Source organism: Cervus elaphus, chromosome 29 (genome assembly GCF_910594005.1).
Source record: "Cervus elaphus chromosome 29, mCerEla1.1, whole genome shotgun sequence".
NCBI classification, from domain to species: domain Eukaryota; kingdom Metazoa; phylum Chordata; class Mammalia; order Artiodactyla; family Cervidae; genus Cervus; species Cervus elaphus.
Window position 1 is genome coordinate 45,041,699 of NC_057843.1, and position 20,668 is coordinate 45,062,366.

General features: G+C 40.0%; 1 protein-coding gene across 14 annotated transcripts in view; it reads right to left on the minus strand.

Moving 5' to 3' along the window:
- TRPM3 (transient receptor potential cation channel subfamily M member 3) overlaps window positions 1–20,668 on the minus strand; it is an 899,779-nt gene that overhangs the window by 83,951 nt on the left and 795,160 nt on the right. For 10 of the 14 annotated variants that reach the window (XR_006338658.1, XR_006338659.1, XM_043891367.1 and 7 more), the window contains 7 exons: window positions 17,456–17,506; window positions 10,299–10,334; window positions 9,997–10,137; window positions 8,637–8,666; window positions 7,532–7,821; window positions 6,666–6,894; window positions 4,207–4,374 (listed from right to left, as the gene is read on the minus strand). Coding sequence is in view for 12 of the 14 variants with exons in the window: in XM_043891367.1 (XP_043747302.1) it covers window positions 4,207–4,374; window positions 6,666–6,894; window positions 7,532–7,821; window positions 8,637–8,666; window positions 9,997–10,137; window positions 10,299–10,334; window positions 17,456–17,506 (945 nt within the window). In the remaining 2 variants the exon portion in view is untranslated. The remainder of the gene's footprint in view (window positions 1–4,206; window positions 4,375–6,665; window positions 6,895–7,531; window positions 7,822–8,636; window positions 8,667–9,996; window positions 10,138–10,298; window positions 10,335–17,455; window positions 17,507–20,668) is intronic. The other 4 variants (XM_043891369.1, XM_043891370.1, XM_043891366.1 and 1 more) reach the window with 1 other exon arrangement.

The following is a 20,668-nucleotide window of genomic DNA, read 5'->3' on the forward strand; positions in this document are numbered from 1 at the left end:
CCATTAGTCCCTTCCTTCCTTTCATTCTCCCTGCTGTTTTAGCTTGTGGAGAATCAGTTCAGGCATTAATGCTACTGTGGTGTCTTCTATTTGGGTTCTCAGTAGGCAACAGCAGGGGCTATTCTCTGGGAAGCAAAATTTGCTCTCAGTTCAGAGATGCACCTTTCATTGTGGCTTCTTGAAACATCAGATCCTCAAAACTCTGAATGGAGCAGGAAAGGGAGCTGCCTCTCTGTTTTCCTCCTTGAGACCCAACCAGAGAGAATACTGCTTTAGCTTCTGACTACCTTCCTAGTTTCCTACTCTGAGCCCTCCTAGGATGTACACCAAAGTCAAGGCCATGTCAAACTTGACATAGGAGGCCCATGCATCCCTATTGGATTCTCTTTACTACATGGCAGACCAAACGAGCTGAGCTCCTACATTTGTGACTAGGAAGAAACTCCTTGCATCCCTTAGCTTTATCAGTTAAAAGTGTGGCCAGTGCACAAAGACAGAAATATAGATCAATGGAACAGAATAGAAAGCCCAGAGATAAATCCACGAACCTATGGACACCTTATCTTTGACAAAGGAGGCAAGGATATACAATGGGAAAAAGACAACCTCTTTAACAAGTGGTGCTGGGAAAACTGGTCAACCACTTGTAAAAGAATGAAACTAGAACACTTTCTAACACCATACACAAAAATAAACTCAAAATGGATTAAAGATCTAAATGTAAGACCAGAAACTATAAAACTCCTAGAGGAGAACATAGGCAAAACACTCTCCGACATAAATCACAGCAAGATCCTCTATGACCCACCTCCCAGAATATTGGAAATAAAAGCAAAACTAAACAAATGGGACCTAATGAAACTTAAAAGCTTTTGCACTACAAAGGAAACTATAAGCAAGGTGAAAAGACAGCCCTCAGATTGGGAGAAAATAATAGCAAATGAAGCAACAGACAAAGGATTAATCTCAAAAATATACAAGCAACTCCTGCAGCTCAATTCCAGAAAAATAAATGACCCAATCAAAAAATGGGCCAAAGAACTAAACAGACATTTCTCCAAAGAAGACATACAGATGGCTAACAAACACATGAAAAGATGCTCAACATCACTCATTATTAGAGAAATGCAAATCAAAACCACAATGAGGTACCATTACACGCCAGTCAGGATGGCTGCTATCCAAAAGTCTACAAGCAATAAATGCTGGAGAGGGTGTGGAGAAAAGGGAACCCTCTTACACTGTTGGTGGGAATGCAAACTAGTACAGCCGCTATGGAAAACAGTGTGGAGATTCCTTAAAAAACTGGAACTAGAACTGCCATATGACCCAGCAATCCCACTTCTGGGCATACACACTGAGGAAACCAGATCTGAAAGAGACACGTGCACCCCAATGTTCATCGCAGCACTGTTTATAATAGCCAGGACATGGAAGCAACCTAGATGCCCATCAGCAGATGAATGGATAAGGAAGCTGTGGGACATATACACCATGGAATATTACTCAGCCATTAAAAAGAATTCATTTGAACCAGTCCTAATGAGATGGATGAAGCTGGAGCCCATTATACAGAGTGAAGTAAGCCAGAAAGATAAAGAACATTACAGCATACTAACACATATATATGGAATTTAGAAAGGTGATAACGATAACCCTATATGCAAAACAGAAAAAGAGACACAGAAATACAGAACAGACTTTTGAACTTTGTGGGAGAATGTGAGGGTGGGATATTTCAAAAGAACAGCATGTATACTATCTATGGTGAAACAGATCACCAGCCCAGGTGGGATGCATGAGACAAGTGGTCAGGCCTGGTGCACTGGGAAGACCCAGAGGAATCGGGTGGAGAGGGAGGTGGGAGGGGGGATCGGGATTGGGAATACATGTAAATCCATGGCTGATTCATATCAATGTATGACAAAACCCACTGGAAAAAAAGAAGAAAATAAATAAAATAAATCCCAGATAAAAAAAAAAAAAAAAAGTGTGGCCAGTGGAGTCTGCATGTCTGGGTTCTAATCCTGGCTTTGGAACTAATTAGGTGGATAACCTCAGGCCACTTAACCTATCTTGAATCTCAGCTTCCTCATCTGTAAAATGGTATAACAATAGTACCTACCTTGCGAACTTGCTTTGAGGATTCCATGAGTAAGTGTAAGTAAAGCATTGAACACCATTATAACAACATTAACAAACATTTATCTCATGATAGGCACAAGTATACATTAGTTACATGTAAGCTTTTCACATTGTTTACATGTACCTGTGAGCTATTGATAATAATAATGTTATTATTCTCATATTAGAGGTTAAGAAACTGTGCCTGAGGTCCTACAGTGAGTAGGTGATTGGGCAGGATTCTGCTGAAGTATTTAATAAAGATCCGATATTACTACCACCAATGTTTCTGCTAATGATCAAAATATGGTTTCCTATACTTGAAGGGGTTCAGAAGCCAAAATTAAGGTCAGATCGTTAGGGAAGACAGTCATTTGCTCCTAACATAGAGGGAAGCAGATGCCTCAACTGATTTACAGAAGGATCCTGAAACTGAAAGCAAACATTGGATTTCAACTCAGTGAGTGAAAAGCTGTGGCTTGAGGTTTATACACTGTTATACTTGGGGATGGGAATGTGCCTGCAAATAGATCTTTAAGAAAGACCTGCTGGAAGGAAATGGCATTTATCTGGAGGAAAAACAACTCACATAGATAATATACATGCTGTTCTTTCGAAACATCCCACCCTCACCTTCTCCCACAGAGTTCAAAAGTCTGTTCTGTACTTCTGTGTCTCTTTTTCTGTTTTGCATATAGGGTTATCGTTACCATCTTTCTAAATTCCATATATATGTGTTAGTATGCTGTAATGTTCTTTATCTTTCTGGCTTACTTCACTCTGTATAATGGGCTCCAGTTTCATCCATCTCATTAGAACTGATTCAAATGAATTCTTTTTAACGGCTGAGTAATATTCCATGGTGTATATGTCCCACAGCTTCCTTATCCATTCATCTGCTGATGGGCATCTAGGTTGCTTCCATATCCTGGCTATTATAAACAGTGCTGCGATGACACCAGCCCAGGTGGGATGCATGAGACAAGTGCTCGGGCCTGGTGCACTGGGAAGACCCAGAGGAATCGGGTGGAGAGGGAGGTGGGAGGGGGGATCGGGATGGGGAATATGTGTAACTCTATGGCTGATTCATATCAATGTATGACAAAACCCACTGAAATGTTGTGAAGTAATTAGCCTCCAACTAATAAAAAAAAATTAAAAAAAAAAACAACTCACAGGGTGTTCCCATTAGGATTATAATGCAAAGGCCTTTTGTCACCTGAGCAAAGTTATTAGTTTCTCCCCAAACAGCTTCTTCTGGCTCATCACGGTCACCAGTCAGAGTGATGGGGGATATCCAGGAAGTTCTAAGGAGTTGTTGCCTTATGTCACCAAAGCTCTGAAGTCTTGTTTGTCCCTTTAACAGCCTGTGATATTTTTAGACTTCGAATGCAATCCAGTGGCAGTCACACTGCTCTCCAGTTAGAGTTGTGGGAAGCTGTCCCATGCCCAGCTGCCCCCAATCCCCCTACAGAACAAAGGATCCATGCTCTATAATTATACCAGGAAGAGCTAATAAAAGCCTTCCATACAAACCTCAAAATTCAATTAGTCCTGCATTTGTGAGCCTGACCTCGAAGACAGATAAAGGCTTAGCTTCTGATCAGCACAACAGTTTCAGTTCAGTGGAGCCGGCTGCTCCCAAATCAGATTCCCTTTCCTCTTCATGTGCTAAGACTGCCACATCACCTGGTTGTTTATAAAGTATCACCTAGTTGGAAGATTCAGACTGTCTTGCTTTTGAATTTCACTGGGTTGTTGAGTGCCACTTATCCTGGCCAAAGGATTAGAATTAGACCCTTTAGTTACTTGTACATAGAGAGGACACTGTTTTTTGGGGGGTGGGGGGTGCATAGCACACAGCATGTGGGATCTGAGTTCCCCAACCAGGGATTGAACCTGCCGCTGAACCAGAAAGGAAGTCCCCGAGAAGACACTTTTATAATACCCTGGTCTCAATACTTAAATGGAAGTAACTGGTGGGAAGGTGACCTCAGGAGTTGCTAAATCTTAAGTCATATCCATGGGAGAGGTGGGTTAGCGGTTCTTCCCTCCTACAATAACTGCATAGTTTTTTCTTACTGTCAGTTCCATGTCCTCTTCATCTTTTTCCTTCGTGGGCTTCTCTGGTTCTTCTTGCTCCTTCTCTTGCAGGTGGATTTCCTGGGCCTGAGTCATATAGGGCATGTCATCTTTGTTCTTGAACTCCAAGCTGAGAATTGAAGGAGGAAGTAGAATTCCCAGAATTACCTAAAGTAATAATAATGATAATAATAATAATCACATTTAAAGGATTAAGATAAGGGTGGTTGCTTAGAATCAGAACACCTGGGGTGTGGGGTCTGTATTTGTGTGCATGTGTGGGTGTAGGAGTGTTGGGTGTGCCCAGAGTGAGGACCTGCATATCTGAATAACTAAGTACATCCACGCTAAGAGAGTTCCGTCTGCCCACGTGACTGGGATCTGTTAACTGTTAACTCACAGTAGCTCAGTCTGATTTTGGCAAGACAAAGCATCTTACTCAAATACATCTTACCCAATTAACACCTACTTTGCACAGGGGAAACTGAGGGAAAAGACCTTACCCAAGACAAATACAGGAAAAAATTCAGATTCCCAGTTAGTCACATGATAGCACTTAGCTTTGTGAAATCAATTCATATGTATGTCCACTGGCATTTATTTACTAATATGCCAAGTGGAATTGATTATGTATCATCTGTTTATCTCTGTAAAAAATACTGTCCTAAGTTGACCTCAAGAAAATCTGGGTAAGAAAACATGTTATTCATTTTAGCATCCCTCAGCATTTCATATTATCCAGCAGAAACACACACACATACACACACACTCGCACACATACATACATGTATACATACATACATGGGCTCTGTGTCACTATGAGAAGCCCCTGCACCAGGCCTCAGGAGGCCCCCCACTGTGTTTCACTACTAGCCACATCAGAGATCCAGAACCTCACTGTTTCCTGGGATCAAGTTTCTGACACCTGATTTGTGCTCCCTAAATCTTCTCCCATCTCTTCCCTCAATCCCAAAATGGTTTATGTACAAGCTTCTGAGTACAACCCTCCTTGAAGAAAGTGTACCAACGTGACGGGCTAAGAGAAGTCATGAAAGGCAAGTAAAAATGATCCTCAAGTAAGGAGGCAAGGACAGCCTGCGCTTCAGTGCCCAGGGACCCGAGAGCAGCTAAGGGAAAGGGGAGAGTGGGGGCCCTGCCTCAGGGTGCCTGGCAGGCCTGGGAAGGCTCAGATGGCAGGCCTGGCAGCCTTCAGGGGACATGACACCCTGTCCTCAGAGCTGAGAGCCAGTTTTGGCATTGTTTGCAGTATGGTGCTGGAATGCCCATGACCCACTTCATGGAACCCTTCTGTGACTCTGGGCCAAGAGCCCACAGACAGGGTGGAGTGGGGGAGAGGTGCTGGCTCTATCAGGGTGGCATCAGCAGACTGCTCTGGTTTGGTGGCCCTTTTGTTGTGGGCTGACCTCAGAGTCACCTAGATCAGGTTGTTCTAGGTAAATATGAGCATGGCTGGTTTCAGTTGCAACAGCTACAAACTAAAAAAATTAAAGCATTTTTAAACATTCTTTCAATCTCCTCCTTTCCCCATTTTGTCTTTTAAAAAACTCTTTCAGTTTAATGTTTTCCTTGTAAAACACAGAAGAAAACATAAAAAAGTCAAAAGCCACTGATTATCCTATTTCTTGTATTTTCAACCCCAAGGATAAGCACTACAAAAAGTTTACTGTGTATCCTTTTTGTTTTTTAAAAATATGAAGTTATACGGATAGAACTATACATGTACATGTGCTTTAAAAAACAACAAAATATGGTCTTAGGCTGCATATTGGTCTGCAACTTGTTTTTCTTCACTGAAGAATAGATCAGGATTATCTGGCAACATCTTTACATATAAATCTATCTTATTTTTTATTTCATTAAAAAGATTTCTTAAGTTTAGCTGATAAGAGCCAGTGTCTCTTTATGACACGGTGCCGAGGGAGGGCCAAGGTGTTCAGGTTTGCAGGGAGGTAAAAGGTTGTCTAGGTAAGTGTCTCCTGGTGTAGCATGGCTTGTGACAGAGCCCATGGTACCTCCTATGGTACCTGTGTGTGACCGTCACCTTTGGGTCTTCTGAGAAGTATTACTGTCTATGCATACCATCTCCAGAGGCTCTTTTTTTGTTTTTTTTTCCTCTTGGTCTGGCCACACGGCAGGCGGGATCTTAGTTTTCTGACAAGGGATCAAACCTGTGCCCCCTGCAGTGGACGTGTGGAGTCCCAACCACCGGACTGGCAGGAAGTCCTACCTAGATGTTCTGATTTAGCAAAATTTGGGGTTGGCCCTCATTTCCGCATTTTACAAAAGCCCCATTATACAGAAGATTCTGATGCATAGTTGGGGCTTAGAAGTCCTCTCCCAAGTTAAGAGGATCCCTACTACCATTGCAGATTTGGCTTGGAAAACTCCCACCAACCCCCTGGTCCTCAAAGCCAACAGAGCCTTCTGGGAGCACTGACCTTGAGGCCTGAGTTCTTGCGCATCCGGAGCCGACCCATCCACATGTCTGTGAGCAACATCTGGCTACACGTGTGTGCGATGAAGTCACGGTGCTTGGCAGCTACCGCAAGCTGTAGGCACGTGGCATTGCTCCAGTTCTTCAGTTCATACGTCAGCAGTTTCATGGCCAGCTGCTCATCCTGCTTGTAGGACTGGTCCAGGAGCTCCACGGCCAGCTGGCCAAAGTCCCTGAAAGAGAGAACGTGAGGAGATGTCTTTTGGCGCTCTTGGAGACTTAGATGAGGAAAGTGGCAGCCCAGTGACCAGGCCATGTGTGGTTTAGTTGTTCCTTATGGGGTCTAGTCTGTTCATTCATTCACCCAGCCAACACCATTAAGAATCCACTGTGTGCCAGATATGGAGTTTAGAAATGGGGGTGTAAGTCAAATTAGTCATGATCCCTGCACTCAGGGCCCCGAATTCAAGGCATATGGATGGGTGAGGCAGATCCATAAATCAGAGTACAGTATATCTTCTTAAATGCAACAGACCTCAGTTCATAGTTAAGCCTTGTCAACCACAAGTGTGTGATCTTGGACGAGTGACATAAATTCTCAGTCTCATTTTCTGTAGGTGTAAAGTATGTATTTTAAGGGGACTTACCTCTTGGGGCAGTTGAGAGGGTGAAATGAAATCTATGCATCTGTGTGTACCTCTGTATCTAGCACTGTGTACCCTAGGTGTTAACTGTCTGTGTCCATCTTCTGTGTGCACCTTCGGGTGGATACTGCCTCCTCTTAAAGTACTGGATAGCTCAGACAACCAGTATTTGGGGCCCATCTTCCCTTCTCTGCCCCTGACCACCCCATTTGCTGGACTGTCCAACCTGGAGTTGTGGTTCAGCTCCTGAGAGATGTCATCTACCATGTCGTTCTCAGAAGCTTCGTGGGCCATGGCTTTGCAGAGCTTACAGGCCACCAGGGCCTTGGCCATGGCCTCCTCGCCATGCTGCCAGAAGAACAGGGCCATCTTCTGCCGCTTCATCAGGACGGCCCACACCATCAGTTCATGAAAAGGGAAAGGGAAGTGGTTGATCTCAGGGTCATCCAAGTCAATGTCCACCTCTTCCTCACGCTTCTTGGTTGTCTTTCTTCCTCGCCTCAAAGGAACATCATCCTGTAATTTTAGGGAAAAAAAACATAGAGATGGAGTTAGAAAAGAACCCAATTAATTCAGTAAATAGTTCCTGTGTATCTACTACTAGCCCAGCCCTGGGATAGATACAGAAAGAAACGAACTATCCTAGCTTCTATTCTAAAAGAACTCACAGGTTCATGCATGCCTAACTTTAAAACAAGCTATAATAAATGCAGAAGCACAGTCCTATGAGAACAAGTCAGTGTTAGACTTTAATTTTAAACAAGTCTTTTTCAAGGGACTTTTTAAAAAACAAAACAAAACTTTCATCTATTCTTTTCCTCTACAGGTAGGGTCATTTGTACCTCGTGATGGACAGCATTACCCTTTCTGCTGAAAGGACAAGGACATCCTATACTTGTAATTGGATATAGGATAATAACCACATGAACAGAAGATGGGAGACAGATACTCTATCTCGAGTTTCTGCATACTTCATTAGATGCATTTGTGAAGAATTTCTGGCCTTTGGGTCTGTTGCCATTTGTAAGCACCCATGAGTAGATTTCACTTACTGGATCCTATATGCTTTCTTGGTTTTTAAGTTAGTATTTCAAATATGATTTATTTTTGTTTGGAATGCTAATATAACCTCATGATAGAATTTTCAAAGCTACTGTGACCTACCCCCTTGTCACTGGGAAAAATGTCACTTCCTTATTTTAGAATCATGAACTAAGTTCTACCACTGGAATGAACTTATATATATATATATATATATATACACACATATATATAAAACATGTAATAAAGAGAATAAATAATTGACACTAATAATTTGAACAAACACTTACCTCCATTCCCAACAGTTTCAAGGCTTTGGGCTGTTAAAAAAATTTTATGCACAAAGTTAGATCTTTCTTTATAGAGGTAAAAATCCTAATGTATCTTAAACAGGTAATGGAACAAATCTATTGTACCATATAGCATTTATTCATTTCACTAAATAAAACACCACAGGGGAAGCTCTTTACGGAAATTCTAAGAGAATTACAAATTTAGTGACTTTGGTGAATTACAGAAAATTAGGAAACTGGAGAGGTATAATGAGATTGCATAAAGGGTAGACCCTGCAGGTTTATAATCTCTTTTATAGACCAAGATTTTTTCCATCTTCCTAAAACCATCCTGCTTGGTCGACATCTCTTAGACATCAAGCACTTGAGTGAACAATGAGACATTCAATCAAATGATGAGATTTTCCTCAAACCTCTGAAAGACCGCTGTAATATGGAGACTTGGGGTATTATTCAGAAATACTACATGTTGAGATGATTCATGCTGGTTATCTCTCTTTGCTGCTGACCAGTAGAGCAAGGGTGAATGGGGCCAGAGGGACGTTTGTTGAGGTCAAAGGGCATGGACAGTGTAAGCACACATAGCAGCACCACTGGTCACACTGGGAGTGTGCAAAACAGGCGCAGACCAAGATGGAAGAGAAGGCATCTCAGCAAATTATGGAGCTAAAGAGAACTCTTACAGATGAAAAGCTTTGGGGGGAGTCCTCAATAATTTTTACAGGTATAAATAGATCCCAAGACCAAAAATCTTTGAATGCTGATAAAGTAGATAAGATTATGCTGTGTGCTGTGCTTAGTCGTATCCGACTCTCTGTGACCCCATGGACTGTAGCCTGCCAGGCTCCTCTGTCCATGCGGATTCTCCAGGCAAGAATACTGGGGTGGGTTGCCATGCCCCCCTCCAGGGGATCTTCTCAACCCAGGGATGCAGGCCAGGTCTCCCACATTGCAGAAGGATTCTTTACCGTCTGATTATTTGAATATAATTACTATTTGCTGATCATTAAGGTTTCCTTTTTTAAATGAAAAAATGAGTTTTTTAATGTACCAAAAGACTTATTTAGAAGTTGAGCATGTCATCTCAATTCACAGCATGTATAAAAGCTAAAAAAGGTTCACTTTCAATGCCAGTTTCTGATTTGAATTGGACCCAGTGAAGAAAAGAGAGTGTAATGCTCAGTACATTTTTTTCCTTTTCTTTTCTAAACAGATTTGATGGCAGAGGGAAGAAGAGGCAGGACAGCTGCCTTCTTCTCTGATTTCCCCCTTGCAGACAAGAAAGCAGCCACACTCCAAATCTACTGCATCCTAGACCTCCCCAGAATCCAGGAAATGGAATTGTAGCCAGCCTCACCCTCTTTGGGCCAAAGAGATTGTGGTAGAGCGTCCGGAAGCGCTTGCGCGTGTAGTTGCAGCGATAAGCCCCTCCCATCAGGTACTCGATCACCAGGCCAATGTCGATCAGGCTGATTCTGTAGTCGGGTGGCAGGTTCCCCTACCAAGGAAGAACGGGACACACACACATCCGAGAGACAGCGGGGTTTACTAGGGATTCTACTCCGTGTGTTCTGTAACTATTTTAGACTAAAATAATAATAATAATAATAATTCAAAAGAAACATAGGAATGTATTATTATGCTGGTTAATCAATTCACCTTAAAATAGATCCAACCGAAACCTGGATATTCTCGCTTGGAAAGAAGACATAAGTTAAATAAGAAGATGCAGTAATCGTCGGCAATAACAGAAAATCAAAATATTTATTCAAGTCTTCAGCTGGGGAGAAAAAAACACCAGTGTAGCAGAAAGAAACACAAATGGCAAATTCTACCACTCCCAGCCACTAAGGAACTAGGTTCCCAGATGCTCCCCCAGACCCCCTCACTGCTCTGCCTCGTACTCAGGCCTGTTACTGGCCTCTGGCTGATCATTTATTTCTTCCTGCTCACTAAGTGAAGACTCCTTCCAGAAAGTAGTTGTTATTACCAGGGACTGCATCAGGTGAAATATGCTGAGAGCTTGAATATCCTTTATACAAAACTTCTATTAACAATTTTTTAAAAACTGGCACCTTTTAAATAAAAGGAGAGCATGATGGATGTTATGACAAAGACTTTTCTGAACATCACTTGTGTTTAAAGAAGAAAGAGGGATGAGATAAGAGAAGTTTTATCAACAGAATATTTATTTCTCCAAAATTAAAGAGGTTTTTCATATTTTCTTTCAGAGAACAGTGCTTCTTAAAGATCTAGAGCTATGGTGTAAGTTTAATGTTGTACATATAGATGCAAAAACAGAAGAGTTATTATTATTATCTCCTCATCATTGGTTTCTGCTTCAAAAGGGACCTCTGTGTAGCCTGAGGAAAATCTTTGCTTTGTTAGGTGATGGAAGAATTAGCTGTTTGTGGGAAATTCTGAGCTCACAGTGAGTTCCAAAGGGTACAGCTGATCACATCTCACTATCTGAAAGGTTTCGTTCCCCGGTGCAGAAGTGTGCTCTGTACCATGAATGGTAGAGGTACCACATGTGTAGGAAGCCTGGCACACTGTGTCCTTAGATATATTTTGGAGGGACGGGAGGACTGCATCCACTTTGCGATTTGTCTTTAATGGGGGATCCATTCAGGATGCTAGGTGAGATTCCTGCCATTTCATGGAAATGGCCCACAGCAGTAGTGGTGGTTTTCTAGCCTTGTGGCATCTGCACCGCCTGGGAAATGTGGTCACACTGCAAAGGTCTGGACCCTGTCCTGCGTCAAGTATGAGATGCTATGCACTTCATGAGCCGTCCAGGTGATTCTGAGTCTATGACATAAAGTTCAGATGGGGTTACACAGCAGCACTGGGAAATTCAAAGTGTATGAAGATAATCATTGTCACTAGGAAATTAGCTTATGAAGGTGGGTCTCAGTTATCCTTACTCAGCTTTCCTATGGGCAAGAGCAATCATCTGAAAGGGATTCAGAATCCAAGGCGGCCAACTGTATCCTACCATCAAACCTATAACTCCCTATTTTTAATTGTCTTATTTATCTTCACATTCCCAATGCCTGGTGTATGGTAGGCATTCAAGATATTTTTGGGGAGGAGGGGTAAAAATGTGAATAAGTAAAACATTGAAATTAATCAATGTATTTGGGGTCAAGTCTCAATTTGGGGTTCTTCAGTATTATATTCTCAGTAACATTCCCACTCAGGCTATCAAGAAAGACCAAATCAACTAGTTCCTTTAAAACAGAACTTAGAGAAAGATTTAAGCTAGTAACTTATCATGTATTGTCCTTTTCATAAGTGCTAAACTGAATTTAAGAATATTACCTGTGCAACCCTTTTCCCCCATTATTTTGGGCAGTTTCCATATTGTCTGGCTCTTACTGGACAGTCATGCAAGGCTATTATTAGCAGCACCCCAGAGCTGCTTTGGGCATGTGTGGGTCAGCCTCATCTCCTCTGCATTTGGCTCCTACAAGGGTGACTTGCAGAGGAGGCTCACCCCATCTGTGCTATTTTCCTTGGCACTGTGAGGCTGGCAGGGGAAAGAGCACTGGCTGTGTGTCAACTGCTCTGGATTCTGTCCATCCTTCACAAATCATCCACTTTCCCTCAAGGCCTCAGTTTTCTTCCCGGTAAAAGGGGCTGAACTCCATGTCCCTTATGGTCTGTAATGCCCAAATGCCAGGTTTCAGGACACCCCCCCCCCCCTCGCCTCCCGGCCCCCACGGCAACAAAGGTTTATTGTAATGTGACCGAACAATAGTCATAGTGAGTCTATGAATTTGTGCCTATTTTTAAACCTTGTAACAATTTTCTAAATTTAAAATGTTGGTAATAGTGAGCCTACTACCTATATATTTTCTTTTGAGAAACCATGTGTGAACATCAGTTTGAATTCTAAGAACAAGAGTCAATATTGCCTGAAGACCAATATTGAATGATGATATTTATGCTTTTGAGATGTAAGAGTGGGTTTTCAGGAAAGAGACAATGGTAAAATTCAAAATAAATAAAAAATTTAAAGGACAACATTTTTTTTGCAAATGTTCTATAAACATTGGTGATGTTTTGCAGAATTGTATGCAAATTCATAAAGGGCTGATAGGTTTACTTACTACCAAAAAAGGTGATGGAATCTACTTTTCCTAAAGACTTCTTATATAAAGCTTGATTATTTCATAGTGATTTTTGTACAGTCTGGTCTGAAGCAGGAGAAAAGATTCCATGACTATTCTGGGTTACTGAGCTTTTGAGTGATGGCCTGAAAGGAACTAGCCTGAATTCTGTCTGACCACAAGAGGGCGATGGTCACCTAACTCAAGGCAATGAGGGGTCGCTGGGTACTTGGTTCAGTTTGCGCTCTGCAAACAGGCAATGTGGACAGAAATACTTCAAGGTCCTATTTCTAAAGGTTCGGTTGTTTGATCACTACCTGGCAGGCTGCTCTTATATCTCTGCCGCCAGGTCACTGGGCAAAGACCTGTCCAGAGCTTGCAGAGTTGATGCAGTTTCCAATAATCCCTGGAATTTGGTTAGTAGAGATGGAGGCTTAGAGAAAAGGGAAGGTAAATGGTTAGGTAGGGATGCGGTTGTACTCATAACATCCACTTCCTTTTTGGAAAAAGAAAAAAGTAGAAAAAATGCCACCTCGTATTCCACAGGTAATGTCCAAAAACCTCTGGAGGAGTCTTCCTTTGCGCGGTTCCTTTTCAAACAGGAAGTTGATACACTGGAGTAATATTCATTCTGCCTGCTGTTTCTGTTATTCCCTGTTCCCCCTTTTTGGTAATTACTTTGATAACTGGTAAAACCTGAACACTTATTTCCCATTTCATGCCTTAACAACACATAGCAAGCCATAGGATTCAAATAATTTGATCCAGAGAGTAAAATAGAGAGGTTTTGATCTATGGATAGGTAAATTTGACAACTGGAAAATGTTGTCTTTTTTCATGCCATGAGCCACGACTCTGAAGCTAAATTTTAATCCATGCCATGCCTAAGGATGTCTTTTAATTAAAAGAATAATTTGAATTCATTTATTAGATATGCTTTTCTAAATGCACTATGATTTTCAGATGTCAATTCATGATATCACTATCAGATTTCAGCTGCTTAGGAAACTTTTTTCTTTTTTTCTTTCATAACGAGCCTTCAAAAAAGACTGTTTCCTTCTGATACATGCAAGGTATAAAATGACAGCTGGTTGTCAGATTTAATAAGGGAGAATGGGGAAAAGACCATCCTGGTGAAAATTCATGGGAAAAGAGAACACTCCCTCAATATGTGGCATGGCAGTAAACTGGGCAACCATTCTTTTAAAGATTAATAATGGTTTGGTAACTTTGCATAAATTTAGCAGATGAAGTTATGAAAACATCCTTTCTTTACCAAAGTGTGTCTGAAATGCTTTTGCTTTAAAATCCTGCAAAGCGCTGGGTCTTGATTCCCATATAGATGAATATTATTATCATAATTTCACTACTCTTCCTATATAATGTTCAAATATCACCCTTCTTTATGGGGAGGGATAATTCAGGTAATCTGAAATATTAGTACATTTAAGAAAGAAAAACTACCTTTAAAACATACAGAGGCACAAATTGAGCAGACAGCTACTAAAATGGCAAGTTAGATTTCATGGAAAAGCAGACAGACTCAGGCCACTCTGGTTTAATATGAAAGCACTGGTACATCCAATGGATTATGCACGAAAATGGCTCAGGGAACTGGGTTGGCTGGTATCATTTTAAATTTCTGGTTGATGTGGAATACTAACTCTACTTCACTACTCTTAGATTGCTCTCTTGATAGAAGTAATTTGAGATTTTGAAACTAGCTTCAAATTTGCCATGCTCAATTCTGTTGGTTTCAAAGGATAGTTGGACTTGGAGATATCCTGGTTAACTTAATGATGGTATGATAATTCCTAAATGTATTCTCTGGGTTCATAAATGTTATTTACATTTAATAGACATATTATCAAACATTATGTTTAAGGTCCAGGCTGTGTTTCTAACTTTTGAACAGCATTCATTTTGTATTTATCACTTACTGATTAATTTTTTGTGATAATAGATTAAATCAACTAATATGTACATAAAGTCCTATAATTGTAAAGCACAAGCATATGCTGATTATTATGGTCCTTAATTTTAAAAATTGTTTGAACTGATGAAGATTTTCTTAGCATTTTAATCCTAGTCTTTTTAGATTTTGCATATCTTATTGGCATAAGTTGCTGAAAGTCATCTGAAACCTTCTGAAGAAGATACACACCAATATTAATTTCTTTCTCATTCACTTCTTAAAAAAACACAAACAGAAAAACCTCATTTTTAGCTCCTTTCACCCATAAAACGTAGACACTGCCAGCTCCTTTGACTACCATTGTGATTCTTTCTTGCTTTTCATAGTCAGACACTCACCTTTATCATAGAAATAAATGGGAGTCTGCATTTCCTGCCCCTATTTCTTCCCAAGGGAAGAAACTAAACAAAGGCTTTCATTTCTTCCAGCCACACTGGCAGTCTCTTTTTCTCAAGAAAAAATTTTCCTAAGTAAGTTCAGTACTATCCTGAGTGATCTGTTATCATATTTTCCCCATTACTAAATTAGTAAATAAATGAATCCTTATATAACTATATTCTTGCTCTGGTATTGGGATCACATTTGAAAGAGAAATAAAACTGCTGTTAACTGATAGTCCTTCCTCCCAAATTCTTACCATCCTGTCCTTTCTAGTGAGTTTATATTATTTTTGAGGTACACCTTTAGCTAAGAAGTTAAATAAAACCATACCTTAAAAACACTCTACATGTCTTCTACTAAATGTAAGCAAATGTAAGAGGCAATTAATAGGATTTCAGAAAAAAGAAAGAGGAAGAGAACCTATTAGGAGAGGTTTTGATCATTTAGATTCAGTAGAACCTAACTGTAAAAATCTCTGAAAATCAAACTGGGTGATGGAGGCAGGTGAGCAACTTCGAAGGCCTGGACTGGCCAGTGACTGGGCCAGAAGGACAAATGCACAGCTGTTTCTTCAGAAAGCCTCATAATTCCTTCAGGGACACAGACTAGATTAAGGTAAGGGGGATATTTTACTTTTTATAATTTCATAAAAACTAAAACGTTTTATTAAACATGAATAACAAGTACCTTGACAAAGAATACATGCTAGGTGTGTACACCTTATCTTCTGAGATACTTCCCTCTGTTTAGTTTCCAGGCAATTTTAAGCCAAGATAAATTAAACTAAATAGGAAGACTAGAGGAAAAGAGAAATGGGTTTCTTGAGGGCAGGTACGCTTATGGCTTGAAATGGGGCAAGCCATGGAAAAGTGATCTTGGTGAAATGTACGGATGGCACAGCCTCTATTTCCCTTGCTTTGAGGGAACTGCAGGCTTCACTCACTCACACAGATGAGAAATTTTTCAGTAGGATTGTGTGGAGGTGAGAGGAAAGTTTCTAAGGGCCAGCAGAAGGAAGCTTTTTGTACCCTTTACTTGTTACCAGCAAAGTCCAACTGGTTAATAGTATAAGTAGCCCCAGGGCCTTTGCTTGGCCTTTCAAAGGAAAAGTTAGTAAGTGACTACAGGACACCTAAAGGGTAGTTCTAGCCTATGATTTCCCATGAGATGAAGAAGTGGTACTCTTATTTTTTTACCTCACTTCATAGATTTTTCTGAGAATGTCCTATGGACTTTGGCAAAGAATTGCGACCAACTGGTAGGTGGGTATACGTGTGTGTGTTTGTGTCAGTGCATGTATATGGGATAGGGGAAGTGCCACCACCTATTTTTAACTTTTGGAATGAAAACATCATTTTCTGGGAACCTGCCCAAGGGTTCAGAATTGAAGCTACCTTGGAAAGAATTTGTACAGGGCAAAAGAACAACCACCTGGTTAGGATTAAATGTAACCTCCCTATGCCTCATTTTTTCATCTATAAATGGGGATAACACTATATAATAAAAATAATAATAGTAAAATAATTACTTCATATAATTTTTATGAAGATGAAGTGAGCTAAGACACACAGAAAGCTCAGATTAATGTCATACACTTAGTCATCACTAAACCCAAGGTACCATAACTTAATAATAATAATAATAATAATGATGATGATTAAAGGATCTGAGTTCTAATTCTAGCTCCTTACTAACCACTCAAGATAGTTCTCACCTCCTTGTGTTTCAACCTCATTTCTAAATTGGGAATAAACGTACTAGACCCAAACCAATTGACTCTCCACCCCCTCCCCCCCCCACCCCACATCAAACTGGATGATGAATGTGAAAAAATATATTAGAGAAAATAAAGTGTTAGCAGCATGGAAGGTATATTTGTGTTGTAGTCTCTGTTTTTCTGAGATTTTTTGAGCTATGCTTACCACGCTCTGTGTCATACTAGAAGTGGCAGTGATACACTGTATCAGGAGCTAGTAAATAAATAAGCCTTTCATGGTTGGTTGGATGGCATGGAAATGAGCTCCCCAAACAGTGAGGAGCACATGGAAAAATACAGGTAATGGCATAAATCCACACAGCATAGGGGGAAAGCCTAGAGTTCCACTATCCAAAAGCATTATGTCCGATGAAAGCATCTCAAACCACAGACAGCGGCACTAAAACTGCAGCTGCATCATAAGCAGAGACGTCGGCGAGTTAAAAGACAAACGCGCACGCCATGTCCAGAAATGAGGGGGTTCTGACAGGGACAGGGATACTCCGGCAGCTCATGCAAAACAGGCACTTTCTAATCACAGGAAGCAGTCAAGACAGGGCCTCCGACCTGCAGTCCGGAGGGTCCTTACCTTTTTGACATCCCTGACCAAGTGGTACAATGTGTTTGAGGGCCCATGTCTCTGAAAACAACAAAGAAGAATCAAATGGTTTTGCTAGTCAGGGGCTCTCATTGGCAAGGAAAGAAGGGTCTGGAGGGAAGGGTTTTGGCTGGTGGAGGGGCGGTTCATCAAGATGAACTTTGTTCTAGTTGCTCAGTTGTACCCGTCTTTTCTAAATAAACACAGGGGCAGGTTTTTGGACTGTGGCTCCTCAAGAAAAAGCATTTGAGGTTCTAGGTTCAAATTATGCAAAAGAGGCCATCAACTCTGATGACAGCTGGGTCAAAACATCATTCAAGAGGCTAGTTGTGGAGCAGGGGGAGACACAGGGGCCAATTTAGCGCTTTAGAATTACACTTTGGCACACTGCCAATTGCAACTTGTTTATTACACATAATGAATGAGAAACTGGCTAAAGCAGGGCTTGGCAGACTTTTTCTGTAAACAGCCAGATGGTTAATATCTTAGACTTTGTGGGCCATACAGTCTTCATCACAACATTCAACTCTGCCATTGCGCAAAAAAAAAAAAAAAAAATGTTTGTTTGCTTAAGGTAAGACTAAAATGAAGTAAGTGGTTTGCCATCCTCTTGTCTTTCAGGATAGGAACTCTAGATGAAATAGAGGATGCCTAGTTAAATCTGAATTCCATATACACAATGAATAATTTCTTTTTATTTGTTTTAACTTTCATTCATTTTATTAATTCTTAATGTTGAACTATTTTTTCTTTGTCCTATTGATGGTCTATTTGGTAGTTCTCTTTTGTATTCATGTATTTTTTATGTATCAAATTTAAAGTTTTAGATGTAACTACATCTCTTAATCTTTTGATTTACAACTTCTTCTGTTTTTATGTTTTCTCATCTTTTTTTTTTAGAGGTATAACTGACACATAACATATTAATTTCAGGCATACAATGTAAATGATTTGATATTTATATATGTGGCAAAATGATCATTACAGTGTCTCTGTAGTATCTGTTGCCATACATAATTCCCAATTTTTTTCTTGTGCTAAGGACCATAAAGATCTACTCTTTAGAAACTTTCAAATATGCAATATAATATTATTAACTATAGTCTCTGTGTCGTATGTTACATTCTCATGACTTATTTTATAAACAAATTTGGAAGTTTGTACATTTTGACCAATAACAATGAATAATTTTGAGTATGTCTCATGCAATAATTGAGACATACTAAAAATTATTTGTTGTTTTCTTAAATTCACATCTAACTGGGAATTCTATATTTTTATTTGCTAAATCTGGTGACTGTGTTGGAAGATCTTGAATAGTGATGGTAAATCTAACTTAAGCACTGTTGGAACACATTCAAGTATTCAAGACAATCCCTGTGTACTGCCTCAACTACTGGCTCCTTCAGGTGGACATACTCATCAGAACTATTTTTCCACTGAGGAATGCAGTATTGTGTAGGGATTAAACCTTCAAACTCTGGAGTCAGAATGCTTGTCTCCAAACCTGGCCCTGCTGCTTACCGGCTGTGACCATGGACAAGCTGCTTAACTGTGTCTCAGTCTTATTATCTCTGAAATGAGGATAATAATACCATTTATCCGGTAGGGTTTTTGTTAGGACTAAATGATGAAATGTTTATATAACTATAGCACTCAATAAATGTTAGCTATTCTTTCACTGAGGCTACCCATTGTCCCATAATCCTTTTCAAAAGAGTAGTCCAGGGATAGTTGATGACCACTGACTGGAGTGATGAAATCGCTTGGCCTTTCTTGATCTATAACTTTCCTACTTGCTTCTTTCCAATAGTTGAAATAAATCACCCTCCTCCCTTGATTCTCTATTCATATGAGAGTCATTCAATTCTGTATTTTTATTTACTGAAAACCCCATTATTCTTTCCTCCCCAACTTTACTGACATGTAACATTGTAGAGTCGGACATGACTGATGTGACTTAGCAGCAGCAGCAGCATTGTATAAGTTTAAGATGTACAATGTGATGATTTGATGCTCGTATATATTGTGAAACGTCTATGGCAATAAGATTAGTTAACATATTCTTCAATTCAGTAATCATTTTGTTGTTGTTATGGTGAGAACATCAAAGATCTGAATCTCATAGTAAGTTTAAAATATACAATATTGTACTGTGAACTACAGTCACCATGCTATACATTAGATCCCTGAAACGCATTCATCTTATAACCGAAAATTTGTACCCTTTGGCCATAACTTCTTGGTTCCCCCACGCCTCGGCTCCAGTTTTTTTGAGGAACCTCCATATTGTTTTCTACATTTGGTTCCCTTGTCTAATATTAGTTAACTGTATACGCATGGGGTTATTGCTGGGCTCTTGCTTGTGTTTCATTGGTCTATGTGTCTGTTTTTATGCCAATACTACTGTTCTGATTACTGTAGGTTTGTGATATAGTTTGAAATCAAGAAGTGTGATGTCTCCACCTTTGTTCTTCTTTCTCATGATGGCTTTGGCTATTCAGGGTCTTTTGTGGTTCCATGCAAATTTTAGGATTCTTTTTCGCTTTCTATGAAAAATGCCATCACAATTACATTGAATCTATAGATGGTTTTTAGTAGTATGAACATTTTAACAATATTAACACTTCCGATTCATGAACATGAAATAGCTTTCCACTTATTTGAGCCTTCACTTTCTTTTATCAGTGTCTTACAGTTTTTGATGTATAGATCTTTCACTTCTTTAAATTTATTCCTAAGTATTTCATTGTTTTTGATGCTAAGCAGAATTATTTTCTTTCTTTTTCAGATAGTTCACTATTAGTGTATGTAAGTACAATTGATTTTTGTATGTTGATTTGGTATACTGAACTTCACTGAATTTATTAGTTCTAACAGTTTTTTTTTGTGTGTGTGGAGTCTTTAGGATTTTCTGTATACAAGATGCTGTTATCAGCAGAGAAATTTTACTTCTTTTCAACTTAGATGAAAATTTTTATTTCTTTTTATTTTTGGGGCCTAATTTCTCTGGCCAGGGCTTCTAGTACCCAGTTGAATAGCAGTGGTAAGAGCGGGCACCACTCTTGTTCTTGTTCCTCATCTTAGAGGGAAAGCATTCGGTCTTTCACTAATGAGTGAGGTTCAGTTCAGTTCAGTTGCTCAGTCGTGTCTGACTCTTTGAAACCCCATGGACTGCAACACGCCAGACTTCCCTGTACATCA